The 22,861-nt window shown below is 37.9% G+C and overlaps 1 protein-coding gene across 1 annotated transcript in view; it reads left to right on the forward strand.

Moving 5' to 3' along the window:
• Nucleotides 1-683: 683 nt before the first annotated feature.
• The window catches only part of SPICE1 (spindle and centriole associated protein 1), a gene marked incomplete at its 5' end in the record, with an annotated part of 55,709 nt that continues 33,531 nt past the window's right edge, over nucleotides 684-22,861 (forward strand). The window contains 6 exons of the mRNA XM_081086986.1: nucleotides 684-779; nucleotides 4,108-4,155; nucleotides 8,569-8,712; nucleotides 12,935-13,037; nucleotides 13,843-13,949; nucleotides 17,158-17,270. Of these exons, the coding sequence (XP_080943112.1) occupies nucleotides 684-779; nucleotides 4,108-4,155; nucleotides 8,569-8,712; nucleotides 12,935-13,037; nucleotides 13,843-13,949; nucleotides 17,158-17,270 (611 nt within the window). The remainder of the gene's footprint in view (nucleotides 780-4,107; nucleotides 4,156-8,568; nucleotides 8,713-12,934; nucleotides 13,038-13,842; nucleotides 13,950-17,157; nucleotides 17,271-22,861) is intronic.

Genomic DNA, 22,861 nt, shown 5'->3' on the forward strand with positions numbered 1-22,861 from the left:
ATATATATATTTCTTTTGCTAGTGTTCAGGGACTGTGAGTCTTTTTAAAATTTTATATAATGTTTAGTCCAGTGTCCTTAGTGTTGCTAATTTAAGAGTGCTGAGCAAATGTTGGCCATTTCCAAATTCTAGTTTAGATTAATTACCTCCATTTAGTATTATAGAAATGGTATCATAATTCATTTGTTCTCTAAAGTTTTGCCACCTTTATTTATACTAAGCACATATGTATCTAATAGTGATTTGAGTGTTAGAGTGCTTAATAAAAGAACTCCCTCTCTCTTTTGCCTTCCTCCTCTTGCATTCATACTGTTAGCATGTGACTGACATTTTCTACATTAATTGTGAATTTATATAACTGATGACAAACCTTATTAATACTGTTCTAGCACTCTGCTTTAGGTCATAATATCTGCATTCCTAGATTTTTTTTACTAAGCAAATAGATACAAGCTATTGCTTTGAAATTCTTTTTATTATAGTTAACTATCACAGTTTTCTATTAATTGTGAAGTAAAAGAACCAAGTTTTTTGATAGTTTGTTCCTTTCATTATGCTTAAATTTTTCTTCTGATGTTTTAAAACTTATTTTCCTAGATCTGTTCCCCCTCCACCTCCTCTAGTGATGCTTAATTACTAGTTTCTCTTATATATTAAGAATTTGATATGATTATTACTCCTAGATGTCATTTGTCCGAGTGAACCGTTACAGCTCCCGGGGAGGAGGAAGGAAAGCACTGAAAGTAAAGAAGAAAACGGCAGTGAAGCAAGAATGGGATGTAAGTCTAGGTGGCAGAAGAAGCAATGTAATGTTACTGTGAGGAATAGGTGTGCTGACATGGCCCTAGTCACTCAGAATGGCACTCTGAATCGGGTGCAGCATGTAATAGGGTGGAATAGGTTTCTGGGCATGTTACATTCTAGGTCTTGGCGGGAAGAGCAGAATCCTTTGGGGAGTTTTTTTTAGAATATAGGAGTTGAGGCTGTACCCTCTACTTCTTTTGAAGAACTGTAACCTTAAGAAGTTGGGGAGTATTTTTATGTTTTTATTTTTTAATTTTTTAAAATTGCCTCTACCTCTACTTTAAGAATGCACTGCTTTAAGGCCACTCTAGCTAACCTGTGTCACTGATGTCTGAATTTTGGGGGCAGTTTTTTAGATTTCCCTGTATTAACCAGTGATGCCGTAATTACATGAGTGGCATTTTTGGCTGAAAAAGTGAGTGATCCATGCTCTCTTACCCCTCAAATTGTTTGTTGCTCATCTCCAGAGGGGCGTCACTTGCAGTACAAAGCTTCTCTTAAGATAAAAAGATAGTCTCAAGTACCTGGGCATGATCCATGACTTCTACGCTGCATACTGCCTGGTATCACCAAGGGGATTTTTGTCTTTTGTGGCCTGGTACTTGGGTTTGGACTGTGAGACTTTAGGTGCTTTTGCTTCCTGTTGTGGAGAGTAACTCGTCAGGGACTGGTTTGGAAATCAGGGATTCTTTTAGACTTGGAATCTTCTGGGTTGTGAACAACCATTTTAGCCAGTTATCCTGGGCAAACTGGTGGCCTTTGGAAGTGGGACAGAGGGGTTTCTGTGTTTACATTGCTTTGTTGCCATCTGATTGGCTATAAAATATTTTTTATAAAGGTGTGATTCTAAGGTAATAAAACTTATGAAAAGGAAAAAATTGCACACTTTAATATAAATATTGTCCCCTTCAGAGTGATTACTTTGGGAAGTTCACTTTTTATTCTGATAGGCTACTATTGTTGAAAATATAATGGAAACCCATCATGTGAAATTACATCAGAACCTTTCCCATTTACTTTTTATTATTTCCAGTGCTGGAAAAATAAGATTTTTGAAGGTAGACTGAACTCGAAAGTCATTTGGAGTGAATGTTAAATGAAGGAGGAGAGATACACTGAATAATGCTCTTTTGATAAAAACAGTGAGATGTTTTTTGAAATGGCTTGTAAATTAGATTTAAAGGCAATTATAAAAGAAAATTGTTTTAAGTTGCAGGAGTATTAATGACATTATATTTTCTCCTACGAGTACTAATTCCAAGCATATCACTTACTTATATGCTAATTCTATTATGATTATTAAAAAAAATCCTCATGATCTTATAGTTGTATCTTGTATGTTTCTAACTCAATATGAAAGGAATAATAGTTTCAGCATAGAAAAGCCTTGAGCTAAATATAAACTACGGCCCAGAAAATTTAAGTGTTTGAATACATCAACAGCTATTTCACCAGACTTAGTTCTCTATAGTTCTCTTAAGAGTAAAACTCTAGCTTGTTTTATGTCCTGCCTTACCATGCCTGTATAACACGATGGCTGAAGTCATTATGGAAAGGCCCAGATTGCAGGACTGCTATTTACAGCTGTCTAGGCTGAGCACTGCACGATTTCACAAGAGTACTATTTACATAGACACGGGTGTTAATGGTCCTTCCCCGAGTTGTGCAGTGTGGTCCCTGCCATGTTGGTTTTGTGCCTTTTTACTTAAGTGACTATTTTCACATTTTATGAAATTATACGAACTCTATCTCTTATTATGATAGGTTTAATGCTTATGGTGTTTGCATGATCACAAATTGAACCTTTCTATAGTGATCACAGTTTATTTTTTAGGAATTTTTACAAGTGTCTCATTCCATGGAATGCAGTCTGAAAACTACAGCTTTAGCTTATACTTATTTGAATTATATACTACCCTGCTTTATTCATTGTTTTAATATAATGTATATCTGCTTGGTGAATGTAGTCCTTATTTCCTGTAAGATACTTAATTTTCTACAAGATACCTAAAAGTAATCCATATTAATATTTAAATTGAGAATACTGGTTCCTGGAAAGAAAGGCTTTTTGTTTAAATATATTTCTTTATTAATTTCAGAAAGGAAGGGAGAAGGAGAGATAGAAACATCAGTGATGAGAGAATCATTGATCAACTGCCTCCTGCACGCCCCCTACTGGGGATCGAGCCTGCAACCCAGGTATATGCCCTTGGCTGGAATAGAACCTGGGATCCTTCAGTCTGCAGGCTGATGCTTTATCTATTGAGCTAAGCCGGCTAGGGCAAGAAAGACTTTTTGGTCCCAGGAATTTGAAATCATTTCCAGACATTAAAACCCAGTACAATCCTAGCTGGTTTGGCTCAGTGGATAGAGCATCAGCCTGCACACCAAAGGGTCCCGGGTTCGCTTCCAGTCAAGGGCACATGCCTTGGTTGCAGGCTCCTCCCCGGCTGGGGCCCTGGTTGGGGTACGTGCAGGAGGCAACCAGTTGATGTGTTTCTCTCACATTGATGTTTCTCTGTCTTTCCCTCTCTCATCCACTCTCTCTAGAAATCAATGGAAAATATCCTCAGGTGAGGATTACCAAAAAAACCCCAAAAAACAAAAACCCAGTACATACATCTAAAGACACACAAACAATATCTGTTAATAGTTATAACTTTCTGAAGAATGTAAAAAAAACATGGTAAGACGTTTGAATAACAAAAATCGCATTTTTTTCAATTTAAATGAATACATGTCTTTTATATATTATGTAAAAATATACAATAATTTTATTTCAATTTAAAATAAAAATTTTATCTTGCTAAAATGTGATGACTAACCCCCTTAACTCTTCAAAGAAAGGTTTCTTGGAGAGTAGCATGCTTAATTAAATATAGTCTTTAAAAAATATATACATTTTTATTGATTTCAGAGATGAAGGGAGAGGGAGAGAGAGAGAGATAGAAACATCAATGATGAGAATGCCCCCTGCACACCCTACATTGAGGATTGAGCCTGCAACCTGGTCATGTGCCCAAGCCGGGAATTGAATCGTGACCTCCTGGTTCATGGGTTGATACTCAACCACTGAGCCACACCAGCTGGGTGAAATATAGTCTTTTAACTGCGATCCATCTGGCATGTAAAGAAAAAAAGGAAAATCAATGTCATAAAAAAGAAACTAAAACTGATTTCAAAAATTTTTTTTAACCTAGTCTAAAGAATAAACTTTAAAACCCTATTAAAAAAATCCAGTAAATACTAATATTTTATAGGAAACATTTTTTTTCTTTAAAGGGAGTTTATCTTTTTTTACAGAATACTGTGAATGATCTAACAGTTCATCGGGCAACTCCTGAAGATCTGGTAAGTTTAATATCAAAAGTTAATATTTGTTTAGTGTTTTATTTGATACTAGGGGCCCGGTGCACGAAATTCGTGCACTGTGTGTGTGTGTGTGTGTGTGTGTGTGTGTGTGTGTGGGAGTGTCCCTCAGCCCAGCCTGCCCCCTCTCACATACTGGGAGCCCTCAGGCGTTGACCCCGATCACCCTCTGATCACCTGATCGGCCCCTTGCCCAGGCCTGATGCCTCTGCCAGGGGTGTCAGGCTTGGACAGGGGACCCCCATCTCCCCCCGATCACTGGCTCTGGCTCCCGCCCAGGCCTGAGGCATCTGGCCCAGGAATCATGCCTGGGCAGGGGACCCCCATCTCCCTCTGATCGCTTGCTCCACCCCCCGCCCAAGCCTGACGCCTCTGACCCAGGCTTCAGGCCTGGGCAAGGGGACCATCATATCCCCCCAATCCCCGGCTCCGCCCCCCCCACCCAGGCCTGATGCCTCGGCCAGAGGAGTTGACCCTCATCACCCTCCGATCACCAATCACCGGATCGGCCCCTTGACCAGGCCTGAGGCCTCCGGCAGAGGTGTCAAGCCTGGGCAGGGGACCCCCAGCTCCCCGCGGTTGCAGGCTCCGCCCCTGCCCAGGCCTAACGCCTCTGGCTGAGGCGTCTGGCCCGGGCAGCGGGAACCCGTAGCTGCAGCGGCCCCGTGATCGTGGGCTCCGCTTTAGGCCCAGGCAAGGGACCCCTAGCTCCCGGGACTGCCAGCTTCGACCGTGCCCAGCTCCCATCGCTGGCTCCACCCCTACTTCCTGCTATCACTGGCCAGGGCGGCAAAGGCGCCTGATTCTCCGATCATGGCTGGGGGGCAGGGCAAAGGCGGCCCCAGGGCCGCCTTTGCCCTGCCCCCCAGCTCTTAGCTCCCCCCTGGGTTTCCGATCACTGTCAGTGGCAGGGGGCTTCTTCCTGCTTTCCCTTTCGCCTCCCTGCATTGTGCCTACATATGCAAATTAGCCGCCATCTTGTTGGCAGTTAACTGCCAATCTTAGTTGGCAGTTAATTTGCATATAGCCCTGATTAGCCAATGAAAAGGGTATCGTCGTACGCCAATTACCATTTTTCTCTTTTATTATTGTAGATTTGGTTTCTAACCTTCAGAATAGGAGCTAGAGGTACTTCTCAGAAGTTGTTTTATTTATCTTGCTTATGTCTATATAAAATCAAAAAGCATATCTTCTGGACATCCTGATTTTACTTAAGAATATCAATTAGCATGTATTAGAATTTTCCTAGTTAGATTTCTCCAGGCTAGTATTGCCCTGTATACATCTGTCATCTTTTCCTATCTATAGATATCTTCAGCATTAGTATTTACGATTATTTCCCTGTACAAACATACTGGTCTAGTCAATGTAGTAATTTATTCCTTGAACAGGCCATTTATATTTCCGTATTTGGGTCCCAATTCTATTTTCCTTACTTGGAACAGTTTCCCTCTTTTCTTCTTTAGCTGCCCAAATCTTCCTTTGTTACCTTATGCTAGTTCAAGTCTTATTTTTTTAAAGTTTCTACTATATATATAGTTTTTAAAAAATAAACAGCTTTATTGAGATATAATTCACACACCATAAAATCCAGCTTCTTAAAGTGTACAATTTATTTAATTTTTTTAGTATATTCACAGTTACGTAACCATCATTACTTTCCAATTATTGAACATTTTCATCACCCAACAAAAGAAACTCTCTACCCATTATTTCCTATGCACTCCCCCACATCTTCTCATTAAATCCTTGGCTTCAACTAATCTACTTTATGTCTCTATGGATTTGACTATTCTGGACATTTGGGTTGTTCTGGACATTCATAATAGTCAAATGGTTGTTTTACCATTATCAATAATGCTGCTATGAACATTCATGTAAAGTTTTTGTGTGAAAATATGTTCTCAGTTCTCTTGGGTATATACCTGTGAGCAGAATTGCTGCAACTTATGATATCTATATTACTTAACTTCCTGAGTAACTTCCAAACTGTCTTCCAAAGTGGTTGTAATTTATAGTCTCACTAGCATATGTGAGGGTTCCAATTTATTCACATTTCTTGTTAATTTGTTATTGTCATCTTTTTGGTTTTCATTCTCCTAGTGGGTATAAAATGTAATCTCTTTGTGGTTTTGGTTTGCATTTCCCTAATGACTAATGATGTTGAACAGTTGAATACCTTTTGAGCTTTTCATGTGCTTATTGGTCATGATTGGCCATGGTATCTTTGGAGTAATGTCTATTCAGATCTTTTAGTCATTTTATTTTTTTCTGTTTTTATTTTATTTTTTCCATTGCCATTATCTCCTCTATTCCCTCTTCCACTTTAAAAATTGAATTATTTGTGTTTTTAGTGTTGAGTGGTAAGAGTTTTTTAATATATTCTGGACACAAGTTCCTTATGAGAGAAATGATTTCAAATATTTTTTTCCATTCTTTTGGTTGTCTTTTCACTTTCTTGATAATGTCCTATGAAGCACAAAAGATTTTAATTTTGATCGAGTGCAATTTATCTAATTTTTGTTACTTGTGCTTTCAGTGTCATATCTAAGAAACCATTATCTAGCCCAAAGTTCAAAGATTTACTCTTATGATTTCTTCTTTTTTTTCATTGTTTAAAAATTTTTTTTATTGAATTTATTGTAGTGACGGCGAACCTATGACACGCGTGTCAGAGGTGACACGTGAACTCATTTTTTTGGTTGATTTTTCTTTGTTAAATGGCATTTAAATATATAAAATAAATATCAAAAATATAAATCTTTGTTTTACTATGGTTGCAAATATCAAAAAATTTCTATATGTGGCATGGCACCAGAGTTAAGTTAGGGTTTTTCAAAATGCTGACACGCCGAGCTCAAAAGGTTCGCCATCACTGATTTATTGAGATGACATTGGTTAATAACATTATATAGGTTTCAGGTGTACAATTCTATAATATATCACCTGTCTATTGTATTGTGTGTTTACCACCCAAAGTCAAGTCTTCTTCCATCACCATTTATCTCCCCTTTCCCTTCTTCTGCCTCCCTCTACCCCTTTCCCTTTGGTAATCACTTATGTTTTCTTTTAAGAGTTTTATAGTTTTGGCTCTTATTGTTTAGGTGTTTGATCCATTTTTATTTAAATTTTGTATATAGTGTGAGGTAGAGGTCCAGCTTCATTCTTTTGCAAATGGATATCCAGTCTTCCAAGCACCATTTGTTAAAAAAGACTATTTTATCCTTATTGAATTTTCTTAGCACCCTTGTTGAACATCAGTTGTCCATAATATAAGGGCTTACTTTGGACTCTCAATTCTATTTCAGTGATCTATATGTCTATCCTTATGCCAGTACCACACTCTCTTGATTTTTATAGCTTTGTGGTAAGTTTGAAGTCCTACTTTTTGAAGCTGCTCAACATTTGATATCTCTTCTGAAGTGTTATACTTACTACCTACGTAAGGCATTGAGCATATCCTGTCTAATACCTATCATTGATCTTTGTATTTACCCAATTTCCCTGGGAAGATGATTAGTGCTTTTGAGGAGTAGAAAACATATCTTCCATATCTTTCTGGGCCTATGAATCTTAATCCTGGTAGCTCATTAAATATTCATTGAGTATAATAATGATACTCAATTGATTAAATATTTTTTAATTATGAAAAATTTCAGACTCATGTGAAAGTACAGACAAAATTATAAAGAGCTTCCATATACAGTATACTGTATTCACCCAGATACAGTATAATGTTAATACAGTTTTACATAATGGCTTCGTTTATCATCTCCTTTTCTAACTTTGCTAAAGCATTTTATTTTTTAAATCTTTATTGATGAGAATATTACAGATGTCCCCTTTTGTCCCACATTGGCCCCCTCCACCCGCTTTCCAGTCTGCTCCAGGCCTTCACCGTCCTATTGTCTGTGTCCACAGGTAATGCATATATGCATATAAGATCTTCGGTAAATCTCAGTCAGTGTGTGTAATTGTACATATTGTACATGTACATGCATATGTAACTGAAAAGTTTAATAAAACAATTCTTTATTATGTATGATGTGTCTTAATGTTTTCTATTCTATTTTATTTAAAATACGTTGGTTTTGACCCACTAGTTGATTTTTACCACCATCAAATGAGTCCTAGCATGCAGTTTGAAAAGCACTAGTTTATTGGCTAGTCCTTACAAATATAGAAATCAATATACTTCCTATTTTGTCTTTTATCTAGGTCTAGTACTTCTGTATACAGAAGACTGTAAAAATTTTGACTGTGAATATATATTAATATACCTATGTTGAGTCAGAAAAAATGAAAAAAGATGAAGTATGTTAGGTGGTCCTACCACCTAAATAGGCACCTTCTTTGTTCCTGAAACATTATTTTATATGCTTTTTTTCCATATAGATACGCCGACATGAAATACACAAATCGAAGAATAGAGCACTAGTACACTGGGAACTCCAAGAAAAAGCTTTGAAGAGAAAATGGAAGAAGCAGAAACCGGAAATTTCTAATCTTGAGAAAAGGAGATTGTCTATCATGAAGGAGGTAATGCTAAACTGCAATATCTTTGAAAGAGAAGAAAGAGATAAATAGGTTTCTCTCTTTTCCCCCAAATTTGATTCACATTGGAGAGACTAGTAATTACTGTGTCCTTATACGATGAGCTACGTGTGAACTTTGAAGAAAGCAGCAGTGACAATTTCGGCTCTACAACTTAGACTCTCTACTAGGAATGATACCTAGCAAATTACTAACTTCTCAGCCTAAATTTTCTTATCTTTAAAATGGGAATAACACTACTTGTCTGATTGTATTGTTATGAGATTTCTACAGTGATCAGCGCAGTCCTTGGCAAGTGATTAGTACCTTGTAATATAAATACTCGTAAGCTGCCATAATTCTTTTTCTCAATTTACATGCAGTGCTGTTAGATTACTTTGCAAAAAATGTGTGCTTGTCCAACAGGTTAGTAAGCCACTTGTCTTTGGCTTAATTTTTGCTAGATGTAAGGTGTTTAGGTGAGGAATCAGATGTGTCAGAATAAACAATATGAGAAATAAGAGGAAACTGCAGCAAAAAGTCCATCTTTTACTTGGGCTGAAATCATTGTGAAAGAAATGTGCTCCCTTTGTAGTGTTTCTTGTTCATTGTTGAACAGTTGATGCTTGGCTGTCTGGGTGATCTTTCACTGAAGCTTTAAACCATACTCTTTTGAGGAATTCAATAGGTTTCATAGTGAAATATAAAAGTCTTGATTTTGTAAGTCATCAGGAAGAATTATATCTCCCAAATAAATGTTCACATGAGTTTATTAAAAGAACACTAGATTAAGAGAGACGGGTTCTTTACAGATAAGTAACTTTTGATGATCTTGGACAAGTCACGTACATTTAAATGTGTAGTAATTCTTTTTTTTTTTTTTTTTAATATATTTTATTGATTTTCTACAGAGAGGAAGGGAGAGGGATAGAGAGTTAGAAACATCGATGGGAAAGAAACATCGATCAGCTGCCTCCTGCACACCCCCTACTGGGGATGTGCCCGCAACCAAGGTACATGCCCTTGACTGGAATCGAACCTGGGACCCTTCAGTCCACAGGGCGATACTCTATCCACTGAGCCATACCGGTTAGGGCTAAATGTGTGGTAATTCTTAGTGAGAGGCCTAAGAACACACATCTGGCCAGGCAAAAAGGCAGCCCCTTTGAGGTGACTCTGGGCTTTTGTTTCTCCTCCCTAGTTGCTCTTGCTCAGGTCCTGAATTTCTTTCTTCTTTCTTTCTTTCTTTCTTTCTTTCTTTCTTTCTTTCTTTCTTTCTTTCTTTCTTTCTTTCTCTCTCTCTCTCTCTCTCTCTCTCTCTCTCTCTCTCTCTCTCTCTCTCTCCCCCTCTCTCCCCCTCTCTCCCCCTCTCTCCCTCTCTCTCCCTCTCTCTCCCTCTCCCTCTCCCTCCCTCCCTCCCTCCCTCCCTCCCTCTTTCTTTCTTTCTTTCTTTCTTTCTTTCTTTCTTTCTTTCTTTCTTTCTTTCTTTCTTTCTTTCTTTCTTTCTTTCTTTCTTTCCTTTCCTTCTTTCCTTCTTTCCTTCTTTCCTTCTTTCCTTTCTTTCCTTTCTTTCCTTTCTTTCCTTTCTTTCCTTTCTTTCCTTTCTTTCCTTTCTTTCCTTTCTTTCCTTTCTTTCCTTTCTTTCCTTTCTTTCCTTTCTTTCCTTTCTTTCCTTTCTTTCCTTTCTTTCTTTCTTTCTTTCCAGATGTGGTAGGAGTAGGGATTGAAAGAAGAATGGTGAGAGAGGACGAGTGAAGGTTTTCTGTCTTCTTTCTGTAGTGCCACATCCACAGGTTCTCATCTCCTGTTTCTCAACCCCGATTCACATTAGAAGCAGTCAGGGTTGAGAACTGCTTAAAAAGGAACTATATCTGGACCGAGATATAGCTATACTCAGATGTTCTAAGTGTGTCTGGAATGTCCCATGTAGGTATTTTTTAGACTCTTTCTATGTAGTTTTAATATGTTGTCAGGGTTGAGAACCTCTGCTGTTAGTGGGATGTAGGTATTATACCTTGGAGGTTATTCCATGTTGGTACTGAGAATCCTGTCTTTTCTTTTTCATGGCCAGCTAGTATACAGTTATACCACACTTAATTTATCCAGTGCTTTATTGGTGGGCATTTAGGTTGTGTGTTAGAGTATATTAGAGTATGCTTATTTTAAGCTTCTGGAGAAACAAAAGATCCCAAAATAGAGTGATTTAAACAAAATCTGTTTCTCTCATTAAACTTTTCAGAGGTAAGTGGTAGTTTGGTAGGGGCCTCTGCCTGAATTTTACATGTTCTTCATTATATGACTTCCATCTCTGAGTGCAGAATGGCTGTCTCAGTTTCCTTCAGCTGTATCCCAGTCAGCAGGAAAGAGGAAAGAGAGTGCATGCTACTCCTTTTACATACTATCCAGAAGTTCTGGCTTATATCCTATCGGAGGCCCCGTGCACGAATTCATGCACTAGTGGGGTCCCTCGGCCTGGCCTGCAGGATTGGATCGAAACCACTCTCTGACATCCCCCGAGGGGTCCCGGATTGCGAGAGGGTGCAAGCCAGGCCAAGGGACCCCACCAGTGAACGATCAGGGCCAGGGAAGGATGTAGGAGGTTGGCCAGTCGAAGAAGGACTGTGGGAGGGCTCCAGGGTATGTCCAGCCCGTCTCGCTCAGTCCCGATTGGCTGGACTCCACCAGCAAGCTAACCTACCAGTCAGAGCTTCTCCCCTACGTCATAGCAATTGGTCGACTGGTCAACTGTCTGCCCCCTGGTGGTCAGTGGATGTCATAGCGAGCGGTTGAGCAGCCTTAGCATATCATTAGCATATTACGCTTTGATTGGTTGAATGGCAGACTTAGCATATTAGGCTTTTATTATATAGGACTAGAAGCCTGGTGCACAAAATTCATGCAGAGGGTGGGGCTGGTCCCTCAGCCCGACCTGCACCCTCTCCAATCCAGGAGCCCTCAGGGGATGTCCTACTGATGGCTTAGTCCCGCTCCAGTCCCTTCACCACAAAAAAATGACAACTTTCTTTAGGCATTTTCAGGATGTCTCTTTCATAGGATATGACATTTCTTTCTTTTTTTTTATCCTCACCTGAGGATATTTTTCCATTGATTTTTAGAGAATGTGGAAGAGAGAGGGAAAAACAGAGAGAAACATCAATGTGAGAGGGACACTGTGATTGGTTGCCTCCTGCATGAGCCCTGACTTGGGCCCCAGCCAGGGCGGAGCCTGCAACCTAGGTACATGCCCTTGACCGGAATCGAACCTGGGACCCTTCACTTTGCAGGCAGATCCACTGAGCCAAACCAGTCAGGGCTGGTCAGATATTTAATTAACTCACCCCTAATGCCTTGGCAAGGCCAGACCAAATCATTTCTCTGGCCTTATGTGGCCTGCAGGCCGGATGTTCCCTACCCCTGGCCTAGTGAAGTTCTGGTAAGAGCATTTGTTACTAGCTGTCCTATAGATTTGGGCCAGTGCTGGAAACTGGACAGTTTCCAATTTTAAGACTCCTTTTAACTTATGAATGCCCTCTGATGGTGATAGGTAGAGTTGACCTGCTTTTACTTTAGCTTGTGTCCTTGCTTGTAATTATGTGGAAAGTGCATAATCAGAGGCACTACTATAATGGTATTTTTAACGTTCTTATCTCTCCAGGATAAAAGCCCAAATTGTTTATAAAAACGGAAAGAAGCATCACGTGTTTGTTTAACACCCTAAAACTCATATTTTACATCATGTTTTTTAAGTTGTGATTTATGAAATCACTTTATTGGTTGAAACAGCTGTGTTTATGGCTCAGAGATTCTTATCTTTAATCAATGTTTTTCAAACTGTGAATCACAACTTGTTAATGGATAATGAAATCAATTTAGTGGATTATAATCAGCATTTAAAAAAGTAGAACAGAAACGAAAAAGAAGATATCAAATTTGTTTCCAAAGACTAAGATTAAATAGAACTTTTTGTGTGTTATATATTTACATTTACATGTGTGTATTTGGACACAATTTAATAATGTATTTCCCAGGATTGCAACTAAGCATTTGAAATCCACTAATTATTGTAATAGCCCCATCTACTGGTACTTAAGGATATCGCCAGTGAAGGATTTTAGTAAAGTAGTGACCTATGGTTATTTTTATGCTTTGTGCCTTTGTATGGATTTCTCCTTTGTGATTTGATAAGAGTATATATATTCTGAATAATATTTATCATTTATATATGTAGATTCTGTCTGATCAATACCAGATGCAGGATGCATTGGAAAAATCTGATCATTTGATGGCTGCAACCAAAGATCTGTTTGTTGATTTTCCTCGTAGGCGCACAGGTAAAGTATTCAATTCAAACAAAAGCTTCTTTTTTTTTTTTTAATTTATAGGCACAAATGGCTATTTGGAAGAATTTAAAATATTTTTTTCAGGCATTATATTATTTATATTACAAGTATTCTAGAGTGGATAGCATATAAGAGTTATTAGGCATACATTCATTATAATTTGTTTGTTTTTCACTGATAATCTTAACTATTACAAATTACTCAACTAAGGAAAAGTAGTGTTATTCTCTACTAAAATATTTTGTGGTGCAGTGTACAAGATTTTATAATTTAAAATAGGACTTGATTTTTCGTTTATTAATATTAAGTTATATAATTGAAGTATCTGTTTATATGTAAGTTGAGTAAAACTTAATTTGAAATCTAAAGCAACATATCTCTTTCTGAGGGGAACTTCTCACCTCCTAATACAGTATTATTCATAATGAGTATATAATCCATTTTTTATTTTAATCCCTAAAAAGAAATAATTAATTTTTAGTTTAAGGTTTGAATCCTGGCTCAGCCTATTACCAGTGCGACTCTGGTCCAGTTGCTTCAGATTTCTGAGTTTCAGTTTATTGATCTGTAAAATAATAATAGTAACAATCTCATAGGATTTTGTCAGGGTAAAATTATTTAATATATGTAAATGCACTTAGAACTACGCCTGGTATATAGTAAGTACTGCATAAGAGTGAGCTGCTGTTGCCATAAAAGATTTTCATATCCTGATACAAACCTATGGAAGTTTTAATGCTTGTGAAATTACTTTAGTGAAATGAAACAAAGTCATCACGGCATTTTCCTTCTGCAGGGTTTCCGAATGTAACAGTGGCTCCTGATTCCTCTCAAGGGCCCATTGTGCTAAATCAAGACCCCGTCACCCAGGCCATCCTTGATGACTCTGCTGTGGAGCCTCAGGTAATGTGCTCTGCTTACAGCCAAAATGCTCATGCCGAAATTAAGTTTAAGTTGATGTAGGTATTGTGGTAAGCATTTCAAAAGCTTAAATGCCAACAAATACAAAGTTGTGGTTGTTGGAATTGTTCTTAATCATATTGCACCTTCTGTGAGTACAGTGTTTGTACTAAACTAGATAGGGCTGGATAATAATAGCTAACACATACTGAGCACTTACCTAGAGATAGACACTATTATCCTCATTTAGCAGATAAAAAAAACTCAGGTTCAGAAAATTTCTAAGTGACTTGTCCAAGATCACATAGCTAGTTAGCATCATAGATGACATTCATATCTAGACTGCCTAGCTCCATAAGACTGCTGCCACCATCTGCCAGTATGGGAACAGCAAGGAGTCTTCCTCTTTGAAGTCAGTTGGATCTGTGTTCATATTTTGCTACTTACTAGATGTTTGATCTTGAATTAATTTCTTAAGGTATCTGAGTTGGCTTAGAGTGTTTTTTGTTAAATAGAATATACATGCTATGGTTGTTTCTTCTAATGTATTAGTATGTTTAAAAAGAGCTACCCAGGAAACTTGGCATTTATTGACTAGTTATATGGGACAATTATATTATAGCAGTAAAACATTAATTAGCTGTATCCTAACGTAATTAGAACTCTTAATTAATCAAAATGTTTAGAATTTTGAGATAGTAAACATTTTTTAAAATCCCACGAAGCCCTGGCCAATGTGGCTCAGTTGGTTGGTTGTCATCCCATGCACCAAAAGGTCGCTGGTTTGATTCCCGGTCAGGGTCCATTGCCTAGGTTGTGGGCTCGATCTCTGGTAGTGGGCATGCGGGAGGCAGCGATCGATGTTTCTCTTTCACATTCATATTTCTCTCTCTCCCTTCCTCTCTCTCTGAAATCAATTAAAACATTTTTTAAAAGCCCATGAAGAACTTAAATACTAAAATAAAACTCTGGCCCAGCTGGAGTGGCTCAGTAGTTGAGTGTCAACCTATGAACCAGGAGGTCATGGTTCGATTCCCGGTCAGGGCATATGCCCAGTTGTGGGCTCAATCACCAGTGTGGGGTATGCAGGAGGCAGCTGATCAAGGATTCTCTTAGATTCTCATTGATGTTTCTATCTCTTTCTCCCTCTTCCTTCCTCTCTGAAATCATTAAAGATATAAATAAAATGAAATAAATAAAATAAAATAAAATAAAATAAAATAAAACAAAACTTCTGCCCGGCCATTGTGGCTCAGAGGTTGAGCGTCGACCTATGAACCAAGAGGTCATGGTTTGATTCCCTGTCAGGTACATGCCTGGGTTGTGGGCTCAATCCCCAATGAGGGCGGGGTGTGGGGGGGGGGGCGCACATGAAGGAGGCAGCTGATCAATGATTCTCGCTCATCATTGATGTATCAGTCTCTCTCCCTTTCCTTTTTTCTCTGAAATCAATAAAGATATATTAAAAAAATAAATAAAACTTCCTATGAATGATTAGGACTCAGTACCTGTTTAATGCAATTTCCTCGTTATTCATATCTTCTATGAGAAAAGGGAATCATCAATTAGAGGGATGATCCTAGGGAATTATAAGGTCCAGAATAATTAAAGACTTGTAAAGTACACTGTTTTCTTACAAAGACAATTCAATAGAATGTTACATATATTTTAAATAGCCAAAACCCATTACTATGTCCCTAGGTAAAAACCATTTATATTTTGGCAGTTATTAAAACCATAGCTTTCAGATAATCGTGGACTCTATCATGGGGAGAAGTGGCAAGAGCAGAGGTTAGAGAGACAGGATGGAGTTAGGTTATGAAAGTAAAAGTAGAGCCACTAAAGCAGGGGTGGGGAATGTCTGGCCTGAGGGCTGTATAAAGCTCTCGGAATATTTGGTTTGGCCCTGCCAAGGCATTTGGGGTGATTTAATGAAATGTTTGACCAAATATAGCAGGCCAGTTTTTAAGCTGATAATTTTGTATGGCCCGAGAATGACTTTATAAATATCAAATGGCCCTTGGCAGAAAAATGTTCCCCACCTCTGCACTAAAGGATGTTGAGAACTGAGACATGATGAAGTCAGCTGTCGTGTGGAAGATGGACTGGGAGGGACAAAACTGGCGAGAGGATCTGGCTAGAAGACTCAGGTTGGAGTCTAAGTGAGAAGTGGTGAGGACCTGTCCCAAAGCAGTGGCAGTAGGGAAGAAGATCGAAGGGAAAAGGGGTGGAATTGACAGGATTGGGTGGCTGATTGGATGTGACAAATGAGAAAGACAAATAATTCCCAGTTGCTTGCTTGCTCATTCTGAATGAATGGTGATACTGTTTATCGTCTTAGGTAATCTGGTAGGAATGACAGGAGAGGCTTAGGAGGATGAGCTGTTTTAGAGCTGTTGAGTGTGTGTAAAGGATGATTTACCATTGAAATTTTTTAGGCATTTAGGCAGTTGGATATAAATGTCCAGGGCTCAAGAAAGATAGAGGATTGCAAATTAATAGCTTTTGACTTGTAATTGCAGCGTTGAGATTAAATACAGTCATTTAGAAAGTGAGTCAGATGAGAGGAGAATAAGGGTCCAAAGGAAGGACCTGGAGTCATATCAGATATGAGGGAGGGCTAGAAAAAGCACCAGGAAAGGAGATTGGGAAGGAACAAGAAAATACCGTATAATGGAAGTTAAAAGGAGGAGTGGATCAAGAAAGACATGAGTGGTCATTAATATCTCATTTCTCTAAATGAGTTAGAGAAAAAAGGAAAGCAAAGATTGAAAAGTATCCATTAGATTTAAGAACCAGGGTTTTGATGTTAACTTGTAGAGAGCAGTCTGAGTGGAGTGGCAGAGCAGAGGCAAGGTGGCAGGGCATAGATGGTGAATGGGAGAGCGGGACAACTTGTTCTACAAGTTTGGTTGTGAAAGAGAGAAGATAAATAGTAGCTTGAGGGGGAATAGGGTCAGGATAAGATGGGAGAGACTTGGTCACATTTAAATGTGGATGAGCTGAAGCCAGTACAGAGGGAGAGGTTGAAGATGGAGGAGGAGAAGGGGAAATTGGTGGAGTGGAGGAGGTGAGAGGATTTGGGTTGTAAAACACATGGAGTAGCCTTAGAAAGAGGGACCTCTCTTCTGTTATGAAAAAAAGAAAAAAAAAAGGATGAGTGTGCATATAACCAACTTGTGTTGTTGTTCTTATTTTTATGTTGAGAAAGGCTCTTAACGAAATAGATGAAGAAGAAGAAGAAACTGTTAACAGCCAGTCAGAGGAAAGTGAGAATGAGTTGGATAACTCCCTAAACTCTCAGTCTAACATGAATGCAGACAGGTATGTACATATGGCATGGGTATCTACAACACTCTTCTTTTTTTCCAAGGCCATTTTTTCCCAGCTTTATTGCGATATCATTAATATGTAATCTTGTGTATATTTAAGGTGCACAACTTGTTGATTTGATACATTGATGTATGCAAAACGATCACCATAGCATTATCTAATGCTCTATCACATCACATAATTACCATTTCTTTTTTTATGGTGAGAGCATTTAAGATCTATTCACTTAGCAAATTTCAAGTATATAATACAGTATTTTTAGCTATAATCACTATGCTGTGCATTACCGGTAGATCTTTAGAAGTTACTCATCTTATTACTAGAAGTCTTTACCCTTTTACCATCTCCCCATTTCCCTGCCCCAGCCCCTGTTAACCATTCTACTTTGTTTCTGTGAGTTCAGCTTTTTTAGATTTCACATATAAGTAACACAGTATTTGTCTTTCTCTGTCTCACTTATCTCAATTGGCATAATGCCCTCAAGTTTCATTTACATTATCACAAATGTGGATTTGTGATAATGCAGGATTTCCTTTTTTTCATGGCTGGATAATATTTTATTATCTATCTATCATCCATCTATCTATATCTATCTATCTATCTATCTATCTATCTATCTATCTACCTCACATCTTCTTTATTCATTCATCTGTTGACAGACACTTAGGTTGTTTCCATATCTTGGTAATTGTGAATAATGCTGCAATCAATATGGGACTATAGATACCTCTTTCGGGTCCTGTTTTCATTTCCTTTGGCCTTATACCAGAGGTGGGATTGCTAGATCATATGGTAGTTATATTTTTTGAGGAACTGCTGTACTGTTTTCCATAGTGGTGGCACCATTTTATATTCCCATCAACAGTGCACAAGGATTCCCTTTTCTCCACATTCTCACCAACACTTGTTATCTTTTCACTTTTTGATAATAACCATTCTAATGGGCATCAAGTGATACCTCATTGTGATTTTGATTTACATTTCCCTGATGATTAATAATGTTGAGTACTTTTTATGTACCTGTTGGTTGTTGGCTATTTGTATATCTTTGTCTGTTTAGGTCTTCTGCCTTTGAGAATATGTGTGTGTGTGTGTGTGTGTGTGTGTGTGTGTGTGTTTGTTTTGCAGGAAACTGAATTGTTTCATTTATTTTAGGGCAAACTCAAAAGGGTTCTTTTCTTTTTTTTAGTAATCCCAGCACATTATTACAAAAAAACCCAGTCCCAAAACAAAATCCAACCTGCTGGGTGTGGGGACCATGTTTGTGAACACAGTGTCAACAGTACTATTTTGGTGGTTGATATTTTTCAGAGCATTTCTTTTTTCGTTTCCAAAGATCATTGTTAGCAAAGTCCTGCGGGATACTACAAAGTTCTTACTAACTGTTCTTTAATGTGTAATATTATGCTTGATAAATAAAGGGTGCCTCTGCCTATTTTAAAATTCAGATTTTTAAAAATTCTTTATTGTTTGAAGTATTACATATGTCTCCCTTTTCCCCCATTGACCTCTCCCCAGCCACTCCCACCCCCAGCACATGCCCTCACACGCCTAGTGTCTGTATTCATTGGTTATGCTATATGCATGCATGAAAGTACTTTGGTTGATCTCCCCACCCCTACCCCCCAACTCCACCTTCCCTCTGAAGTTTGGTGTATCATTTTTTTTTTAAATATTTTATTGATTTTTTTACAGAGAGGAAGGGAGAGAGATAGAGAGTTAGAAACATTGATGAGAGAGAAACATCGATCAGCTGCCTCCTGCACATCTCCTAATGGGGATGTGCCCGCAACCCAGGTAGGTACATACCCTTGACTGGAATCGAACCTGGGACCTTTCAGTCCGCAGGCCGACGCTCTATCCACTGAGCCAAACCGGTTTCGGCAGGTGTATCATATTTATTGATTTGCGGATATTGTACCATCCTTGCATCCCCAGAATAAATCTCACTTGGTCATGGTGTATGATCTTTCTAATGTAATGCTGGATCCAATTTGTTAGAATTTTGTTGAGGATTTTAGCATCTATGTTCACCAGGGATATTGTCCTATAATTCTCTTTCCTTTTAGTGTCTTTATCTGGTTTTGGGATTAGGGTAATGCTGGCTTCATAGAAAGAGCTTAGAATGTGCCTTCCTCTTAAATTTTTTGAAATAGTCTAGGGAGGATAGGTTTTAGTTCTTTTTTAACTGTTTGGTAAAACTCCCCGGTGAAGCCACCTGGCCCAGGGCTTTTGTTTGTTGGAAGTTTTATTTATTTATTTATTTATTTATTTATTTATTTATTTATTTAATTGATTAACGTATTACAAATAGTAGAACATTTGTCTTCTTTTTCCCCTATTGACCTCCCCCCGGCCTCCCTCCACCCCCGCACATGCCCTCCCCCCCTAGTGTCTGTGCCCATTGGTTATGCTTATATGCATGCATATAAGTCATTTGGTTGATCTCTTACCCCTCCCCCCCATACGCCCCTTCCTTCCCTCTGAAGTTTGATAGTCTGTTCAATGCTTCTTTGTCTCTGTATATATTTTTGCTCATCAGTTTATGATGTTCATTATATTCCACAAATGAGTGAGATCATGTGATGTTTATCTTTCTCTGACTGGCTTATTTCGTTTAGCATAATGCTCTCCAGTTTCATCCATGTTGTTGCAAATGGTAAGAATTCCTTTCTCTTTACAGCAGCATAGTATTCCATTGTGTAGATGTACCACAGTTTTCTAATCCACTCATCTGCTGATGGGCACTTGGGCTGTTTCCAAATCTTAGCTATGGTGAATTGTGCTGCTATGAACATAGAGGTGAATATATCCTTTCTGATTGGTGTTTCTGTTTTCTTGGGATATATTCCTAGAAGTGGTATTACTGGGTCAAATGGAAGTTCCATTTTTAGTTTTTTGAGGAAACGCCATACTGTTTTCCACAGTGGCTGCACCAGTCTGCATTCCCACCAGCAGTGCAAGAGGGTTCCTTTTTCTCCGCATCCTCGCCGGCACTTGTTTGTTGATTTGTTGATGATAGCCATTCTGACAGGTGTGAGATGGTACCTCATTGTTGTTTTGATTTGCATCTCTCGGATGATTAGTGACTTTGAGCATGTTTTCATATGTCTCTCGGCCTTCTGTATGTCTTCTTTCAAAAAGTGTCTATTTAGGTCCTTTGCCCATTTTTTTGATTGGATTGTTTATCTTTTGTTAAATTGTATGAGTTCTTTAAAAATGTTGGAGATTAAACCCTTATCAGAGATAACATTGGCAAATATGTTCTCCCATGCAGTGGGCTTTCTTGTTGTTTTGTTGATGGTTTCTTTTGCTGTGCAGAAGCTTTTTATTTTGATATAGTCCCATTTGTTTATTTTCTCCTTGGTTTTTATTGTCCTAAGAGCTATATTGGTAAAGATATAGCTACGACATATGTCTGCTATTTTGCTGCCAATGGAGTTTTCTAAGATTTTTATGGTTTCTTGTCTTATGTTTAAGTCCTTTATCCATTTTGAGTTTATTTTTGTGTATTGTGTAAGTTGGTGGTCTAGTTTCATTTTTTTTTTGCATGTATCTGTCCAATTTTTCCAACACCATTTATTGAAGAGACTGCCTTGACTCCATTGTATGCTCTTGCCTCCTTTGTCAAATATTGATTGAGCATAGTGGCTTGGGTCAATTTCTGGGTTCTCTGTTCTGTCCCATTGTGCCAGTACCAGGCAGTTTTGAGAACAGTGGCTTTGTAATTTAGGTTGATATCTGGTATTGTGATCCCTCCAACATTGTTCTTCTTTCTCAAGATTGCTGCGGCTATTTGGGGTCTTTTTTTATTCCATATGAATTTTTGGAGAGTTTGTTCTAGGTCTTTGAAATATGCCGTTGATATTTTAATGGGGATTGCATTGAATCTATAGATTGCTTTGGGTAGTATGGACATTTTAATGATGTTGATTCTACCAATCCATGAACACAGTATATTCTTCCATTTGTTTATGTCTTCCTCTATCTCTTTTTTCAATGACCTGTAGTTTTCCGAGTATAGGGATTTTTTTGTTTGTTTGTTTCTCTTTCTGTGAGTTCATTATTGGTGTATAAAGAAGCCATAGATTTCTGGGTGTTAATTTTGTATCCTGCTACATTGCTGAATTCATTTATAAGTCTAGTAGATTTTCGATGGAGTCTTTAGGGTTTTCAATGTACAATATCATGTCATCTGCAAATAATGACAGTTTTATTTCTTTTCCAATTTGAAAGTCTTTTATTTTTTCTTCTTGTCTGATTGCCATGGCTAGCACTTCCATTATTATATTGAACAGGAATGGTGAAAATGGGCATCCCTGTCTTGTTCCTGTTCTTAGAAGAAATGGTTTTAGTTTTTGCCCATTGAGTACGATGTTGGCTGTATGTCATATAAGGCTTTTATTATGTTGAGTTCTGATCCCTCTATTCCTGCTTTGCTGAGAGTTTTTTTTATGAGGAAAGGGTGTTAGATTTTGTCAAATGCCTTTTCTGGATTAATTGATATGATTATGTGATTTTTGCCTCTCAATTTATTTATGTGATTTATCACATTTATTGATTTGTTCATATTGTACCAACCTTGCATCCCTGGAATAAATCTTACTTGATCATGGTGTATGATCTTTGTAATGTAATGCTGATTCCGATTTGCTAGAATTTTGTTGAGGATTTTTAGCATCTATGTTCGTCAGGGATATTGGCCTGCGGTTCTCTTTTTTTTGTAGTGTCTTTATCTGGTTTTGGGATTAGGATAATGCTGGCTTCATAGAAAAAAACTTGGAAGAATGCCTTACTCTTACATTTTTCGGAATTTTAATAAATAAAAATTTTTTTGGAATAGTCTGAGTAGGATAGGTTTTAGTTTTTCTTTGAATGTTTGGTAAAACTTCCCTGTGAAGCCATCTGGTCCAACGCTTTTGTTTGCTGGACGTTTTTTGATTACTGCTTCCATTTCCTCCATAGTTATGGGCCTATTCAGATTTTTTTCTTCCTGATTGACTTTTGGGAGGTTGTATTTTTCTAGGAATGTGTCCATTTCTTCTAGGTTGACCAGATTGTTGGAATATAGTTGTTCATAGTATTTTTTTTTTTTTTTTACAATCCTTTGTATTTATGTGGGGTCTGTTGTTATTTTGCCTCTTTCATTTCTGATTTTGTTTATTTGGGTCTGCTCTCTTTGCTTCTTGGTGAGCCTGGCTAGAGGTTCATCAATCTTGTTTATCCTTTCAAAGCACCAGCTTTTGGTTTAATTCTTCTTTTGCATTGTTTTTTTGTTCCCTATGTCATTTATTTCTGCTCTGATCTTTATTATTTTCTTCTCTCTGCTTGTTCTGGGCTTTTCTTGTTGCTCTTTTTCTAATTCTTTGTAGAGTTAGAGTTAGATAATTTATTACCAGTTATTCTTGGTTGTTGTTTTTTTTTTTTGAGGTAGGCCTGTAATGCTATGAACTTCCCTCGTAGGACTGCATTCACTGTGTCCCATACACTTTAGATTGTTGTGTTTTCATTGTCATTTGTTTCCAGGATGTTTTTTATTTCTTCTTTGATCTCTTTGGTAACCCAATCGTTGTTTAATAACA

Source organism: Myotis nattereri (genome assembly GCF_964212035.1).
Source record: "Myotis nattereri genome assembly, chromosome: 3".
Classification (NCBI taxonomy): domain Eukaryota; kingdom Metazoa; phylum Chordata; class Mammalia; order Chiroptera; family Vespertilionidae; genus Myotis; species Myotis nattereri.